This window comes from Eurypyga helias, unplaced genomic scaffold (assembly GCF_000690775.1).
Source record: "Eurypyga helias isolate BGI_N326 unplaced genomic scaffold, ASM69077v1 scaffold13190, whole genome shotgun sequence".
Classification (NCBI taxonomy): Eukaryota; Metazoa; Chordata; class Aves; order Eurypygiformes; family Eurypygidae; genus Eurypyga; species Eurypyga helias.
Genome location: NW_010223843.1, coordinates 1 through 6,565, shown reverse-complemented (window position 1 = coordinate 6,565; position 6,565 = coordinate 1). Strand labels below are relative to the sequence as shown.

Below are 6,565 nucleotides of genomic sequence, written 5' to 3'. Positions count from 1 at the left end.
TCATTTGTATTACTTTGGCAATTCCAAAGGTTTTCCTTTAAAAATAATTGTCACGTGCGATTCCAAATAACACTGTGCTGTGTGTCCCTGTGTCCCGAGGAAAGTCCCCCGTGTGTCCCCAGTGTGAGCCCTGGCCCCCACCTCCTGGCCAGCAGCCCTAGGGCATCCCTGGGAAGATGGACCCAAACCACTTCCAGCTCCCTGCCCCCCCCGGGATGGGGAAAGACAAAAGAGGATGTCGAGGCTGCAAGGCGGAGGCAGGAGTGGGAGCAGTGGGATGACTGGGACCTCTCCGGCATGGGGATGCGTCCCTTCCCAGGCAGGGCCACCCAAGATGGGGTCCCCTGGGGGGGTTCACCCCTGGGCGAGGGGTTTGCACCCAGGTGGTTTGGCTGAGGGGGGCTGCATCCGGCTGAAGCTCAGGGGGAATTCTGCAGGGCGCTGAGGCAGCGTCTGGCATGTGCCACCTGTGTCCCTGTGCCGGCTGGAGGGTCCCTTGGCCCCCGCGGGAGGGACCCCAGGGGCAGGGCCCTGCGGGAGTTATTAGCACTTTCCTTTTGCAATCCAGCTATTTTCTTACAGAAGTACCGCCCTGTGCGTGATGGTCACAGAGGCGTTGGGGAAAGGAGAAGCAGAGTACAGGGTTAGAAATTCTTATAGAGCTGGTGGAAATATTTTTATCCCTCCACAACCCTTCTCAATAAATACGGCTGACCCGGCTTGTCTGCAACCCCGCGTCGCGGGCGGTGAGCACCCCACATCCCCGGGTGAGTGAGGATGGGTGCTGACAGTGCTCAGCCCCACAGCCTCTTGCTCCTGGCTCCCATTTCCCTGGAAAAAGTTGAAAATGGATACTGGGGGGCTTGTGCTGTACCCACAGGGGCACTCAGCTTGAGGTGGGGTGGGAGAGCCCTGTGGGATCCGTCTCCAGGGATGAGGGGGCACACAAGGATGAGGTCCCTCCCGCCTGCTGCTGGCTCATCCCTCTCTCCGGAGCTGCCTTAGGGTGCTGTGGCCTGGGGTGCTGCTGGTGTCGGGGCCGTGATGGGAACTGGGGGTGCAGAGCAGGGAGCCTCAGCCAGGGCACGGAATTGCCCTTCACATGCTGCTCCCGGACACCCCCCACGGTGGGTGAACCGTGCTGGGAGAACCCCCCTCAAGGACCCAGGTATCCCAGTTCTGCTTCACAGGAGCTGCGGGGTGAGGGGGTGAGGACTGGAACCAGGACGGGCGAGAGCTGCGTCTCTACCTGCCTTCCAGTGAGCATCATCCACCTGCACCCCATTATCCCAGGGCCACCCGGGGCTGAGCTGCTCCATGGGGCTTCCCTGGGGCCATCTCCATCCTCACAGCCGGGAGCTGCTCTCCCTGCAGCCCAGAGGAAATGCCCGACGTTTGCTCGAGTTTAGGGTGATGAGTACAAGTTGCGTAACGTGTGTGTGGGGACCAGGGGAGGCACGAAGGATCCACAGACAGCTCAGACAGCCCCGGGCTGGGGTCTTCATCTCAGATTTGGCTCTCCCTTCCCAAGGCAGGGTCTGTCCTTCCTCTCCCAAGCACGGACACAAAGACACCCACCCTGAGGTCTAATTCCCACACAGGTCTCAGCCCCTGCCCCACATTTCCCCACAGCTGCGTCGCACAGACGCCAGCCCACCGGAGTCCCAGAGCTGCCTGGGGGAAGCCCCAGGAAGGTGTTGGCCGCACAGGACCAAGGGGGAGAAAGCCGGCCCGTCTCCAGCTTTGCTCTGTCTGGGGAAGCTGCTCCCCACCGACCCATCTCCAGCTCTCCAGGAAGAGCAGCTGGGCGAGGGGCAGAGGGATGGAGCTGCTCCAAACCCAGCTCAGCACCCCTCGGCGTGGGACCCCCATGCATTCCAGGTGGCAAAAGTGACCCAGGACCCCCAGTTCCAGCTTTAGCAGAAGCTTGGAAGAATGAAAAAGTTCTGCTCTATTGAACAACTGGAAAAAGGTACAAGGGGGAGGGGTGGTCGTCTGGGGGATCCAAACACAACTGTGGGGTTTGGGGCATCCAACATTCTTGTGGAGCAACTGCTACTTCTTGCCACTTTTCTTCCTGCTTTCGATCAGGCGCAGCCCCTGCTTCTTGATGTCATCTCAGGTGAGGACAAGGCCAAGGTCTTGGTCCTCAAAATCAAAGGGGTCTGGAGGAGAGAGTGGAGAGGAGTGGGCTGGGGAGGGTCTGTGGGGTCACCTCTGCTCTGCCCTTGTCCCTGGGGACAGCCAGCAAGTTTTGGAAGGCTGGTGGCATCCCAGAGAGCCCTTGGGCATAGGCACTGCCACACGGCTCTGCCAGCCCAGCGTCCCAGGGTGACCTTCATGGCCTGGTGGTGCCACCGCTGTGGCCCATTCCCAACACTGCTGGGGCTTCCCAGAGAGGTCTGGAGCTACAGGGCGGGGGGTACAGCTCCTGCTCTGTCAGGAAAAGGTGGTGAGCTGCTAAAAGCTCATGGTCTCCTCTATGAGCATCCAACAGGAGGGGGTCACAGGCAGAACCAAGCGCTGGTTATCCTTCACACCCATCTGCTTTGGAAGAGGGGGTCTCTCTCTCCTTGTCCCACAGCATCCCACCTTGTTCCTGCTGCGATCTGGTGCTCACCACCCCACCGGCTGCCTTCATTCTCCCACGTTCCCCCCTAAAACCACCACCTATGTCCAAAGCCTTAGGGACAGCCAAGGTCAGGCCCAAGGTCTGAAGGCAACTCATGGGTTGGGGTCTGTGGGGACAGTGAGAGACAGACAAGGATGCCCAGAAATCCCCGCAGGCAGGGGCTGGGACTTTTTTTTTGTCCCCGCTGGGATCTCCTACCTTGAGCCCGACTGCCTGTGTCCTCCAAGGAAACCTTCAGGTTCTGCGGGTCCTTGGCTGTTGTTTTCTCCAGAAGATTCACCTTCACAGAAGTCTGTGAAAGACCCCCTGGGTGAATTACCAAAGGAGAGGTGGGGGTTACAACCCCAGGGCTGCCCCACCTCAGTGTCACCCTTGGGGGGGACATCCCGCAGTGCCCAGGGCCACCTGGGACTGAGCTGCTCCATGGGTCTTCCCTGGGGCCAACTCCATCCTCCCAACTGGGAGGGCGGCTTGGGATGGGCCACCCGGGAGAGCCCCGTGTGGGTCCCCAAAACCACAGCAGGGATGGAGCCCCTGCGCACCTCGTTGTCTTCATCAGGGCTGTGCCTGTGTGGGGGCAGGTCGGTCACCCGCTGCACCAGGTACTGCAGCTTCTGCTTGCACAGCTGGAGCTTCTCCTCCACGCTGCCGGCCCTGACGGAATCGTCCTGCAGGCAGGGAGAGAAGAACCCCCTCGGTGGGAAAACGAGCCCCTTGGGGCGACGGTGGCTGCACTTTGGTGGCTGCACCGAACGTCACCGCACTGGGCTGTTGCACCACCGAGCGCTGGCCAGGGCCATCTCACCCCAGCGCTGCACAGGTACCTGCCCGGGCACAGGGATGCCCTGCAGACGGATGAAGAGGTGCTCCACGCCGCTTTCAAAGTCGAGCAGGGTCTCCTTATTCCTCTGCGTCTGGGCTCGCATCTGCTCCAGCCGAGCCTCCTCCCGCTGCAGGTTCGCCCTCAGCTCCTCCTCCAGCATCCTGGAGCCAAATACATTCCCACCCATACAGCTGCCTGGGGGTGCAGAGACACCCCAAATCTGTTGCAAAAGCTGCTCAGGTTGTGTGCCTCCCATGACTGTAGGCAGAGCAGAGATGCTGCCTGCAACCCAACTCCGCACGGCTGGTACCACTTCTCTCAGCAGGCAAGGAGCAAGGGTCTGTCCTCCTGCTGCCGCAGCAGGACCTTGGGGTGCTCTGCCGGGACCAGAGCAGGGGGAGCACCCTGCTCAGAAAACCACCTGATGTGTGAGGCGTGGGCGGCTGCAGCAGGACAGAGGAAGGGGTGCCCTGCGACACGCGTGATGCCCATGTGTCCTCCCCCCAAGGGTGTTGCCTGGGTGGCACAACTGTCCCGAGGCCAGCAGCACCTGGTTGTGTTGGGGGGCTGGTGAAACTTGAGCTCATCCCGCTTCAGCTCCAGCTCCATCAGGGTCTCCTTCAGCACTGACGTCTTCTCCGTGAGCTCCCTGACGAGCTGCTCCAGGTCCCCCGAGGAGTTCTGCTGCACCAGGAGCCTGCTGGGGATGTCCTGGCCGTGGGAGAGCATGAGGAGTCAGCTCATGGGGCTCCTGCGGGGTACAGGATCTGGGCCGTGGCCTCGGGGAGGTTTCTGCACCATAGAGCGCTGCAAATTCACATCATGGAGAAAAGCAGCTCCATCCCTCCCACACAAGAGGGGCTTTGGGGGGCTCCAGGGGCAGGGGAGAGCAGATAACCTCGCAATCAAGCAAGGCAAGCAGAGAGCTCTCAGCTCCCTGGGGCTCAAGCAGCCCCCAGTTTTACCAGGGATGGGCTTTTACATTACCCGGAGGCGGGAGCACTGCACTGCAGCCTTGGCCCTCTCCATCTTCTTGGTCACCCGGGCTTCCTGTTCCGTCTGGGACTTGCTGGCTTCCAGCTTGGTGCCTGGGGTGGGAAGGAAGCAGCAGGGAAAGATGTCTGTGGCTGCACCCATGACCCATTCCCCTGCACCCCACCAAGCACTCACCCTCCAGAGGGTCCTCCGGGTGCCGGGTCGAGAAGTCAGTGGTGCGCTCGTACCTTCCTTGCTGCAAGGACATTCATCGTCACCCCCCAAGCTGTGGCACCGTGAGGGAGCTGGCTCTGCAGCCAGTGCACCCATGGGGGGCTTGGCACTGACCCCAGCCAGTGCCAGGTCCCCCAGCTCACCGCTCTCAGGTGCCTTTCCCTTGCTTCCTTCAGCCAGGCTCTGTTGATGGGCACCTTCTGCTTTCCCGGGGAGCGGTACCCGAGTTCTCTCTCTGCCAGGATCCGGCTATTTGTCTTGGCCATGTCCACCTGGAGTGTAACAGAGAAGGGACAAGTGGCTGCTGACGCCAGCACTGTGAGCCCTCTGAGCTTCAGGGATGGTCAGCATCGAAAATGACCCCCTCCCAGTGATAAAGGACTGGGAAGGAAACTGGGCAAGGAGGGATGGAGGATGGAGCATATTGCCTTCCCGGTGGCTGGTGCTCCGGGCAGGCTGTCCCAGCCTCAGGGCAGTCTGGCCCAAGAGCCAGACCCAGGAGGAGCTGTGGAGGCATCTTGGTGCTGTGGGCAAGCCCAGATCAGTCACTCCTGCTCTTCCAGCAGCAAGACTCCCAGCCCAGGCACGTGGTGCCATCTCTGGGCTCCGGAGAGTAGGAAAGGGTCCCAAGGTGCCCCAGACCATCTCACCTTGGTGACATCACTGGCTTTGCGGGCATCCGAGGACATGAGCTCCAGGTCTTCCAGCTCCCTCTGGTACATATTGGCTGTCCCGCACAGGAGGTCCAGGGGCAGAGGTAGGTGGGCCAGCTCCTGGGACATAGGGAGCCACATCACATCACTCCACCAAGCCTCAGGGGTTGCCCGTGCTGTGGCAGGGGATGGAGGGGAGCAGGAGCACCCTGCTGATCCAGGAGGACATCCCACCAGCACAGCCCCTTGGGCACCTCATTGCCTTTGCAGGGGCAGTGGGTGGGACGATGGCACGGTGAGGAACTCACCTTCCTCAGGGCATCCTGCAGTGCCAGGTACAGGGCGGTCACCCTCTCTCCAGCCTGGACTTTGGCCAGCATCTTCGCAATACTCTTCTCCAGACGGCGAACCATCTGGGGCAGAGCCGGTGGGTGACACACAGTGTGAGCCCATGTACTGAGCCCAGCACCCACATGTGGGGCGCAGGCATTGGATTAAAGCCCCCTGTGAGTGCTGCCACCCCAGGAAAGGGTCCTGGGTACCTGCATCTGCTCCCAGTGCTGCTTGTCCCCCAGCTCAGCATCCTGCAGTTGCTGCAGCCGCTTCTGCAGCTCGTCCAGGGCTCGGCTCCGCTGGTTCAGCTGGTGCAGGAGCACATTGCACTTGTTTGCCTGCTCATAGATTTCACCACGGAGCTTCTCCTGGGCCTCCTGGATGGACACACGAGGGTTTGTCAGGCTGGGGGCAAGGCTCACTGGGCATCTGTGGGAGGAGAGGACCCTGCCTGGAAAACTGCCCCCGAGGTAGAGCCAGGGACACTGGGATGTTGCCCCAGGAGTGTTGTCACTCCCTTAGCCGGACAGGGTCTAGGAGAGCTTTGCTCTGGGAGGGCTGGTTGGGGTAAGGCAGAGGTGGGCATCTGCTGATGGCAGTGGGGGTTGGGTTAGGGACTCTGAGTAACGCAAACCCAGGGCTGGGTGTCAATAAAATCCATCAGTGCCCCAGATGCTGGTGGAGAGTGGCCCCAGGCAAAGGCCAGCTCCACGGGCTTAGAACCAGGCCACAACCTCGGGACAGGCTGTGACAGGCAGAGGCAGCACCTCTCTCCCAGGGATGCACCTGGACCCGCAGGAGCCCAGACAGCCCCGGGGACCCGCAGGGTGGAATGGCCAGGAGTTCTGCTGGCATGAGGGATCTGCTCAGGGAGCTAAAGGAGGACCTGCATGAACGGGTCCCACAGTGGAAAGG

At 61.3% G+C, this 6,565-nt stretch overlaps 1 protein-coding gene across 1 annotated transcript; it reads right to left on the bottom strand.

The window, feature by feature from the left end:
* Positions 1-2,830: 2,830 nt before the first annotated feature.
* Positions 2,831-6,079, bottom strand: LOC104512050 (coiled-coil domain-containing protein 183-like; the record flags this gene model as incomplete). Its single annotated transcript, XM_010154924.1, has 10 exons — positions 2,831-2,924; positions 3,175-3,300; positions 3,457-3,616; positions 4,006-4,166; positions 4,443-4,543; positions 4,626-4,686; positions 4,808-4,936; positions 5,315-5,437; positions 5,626-5,730; positions 5,860-6,079. Coding segments are annotated over 10 exons (1,280 nt in total), but the record flags the coding sequence as incomplete, so codon positions are not given.
* Between the last annotated feature and the right edge of the window lie 486 nt (positions 6,080-6,565).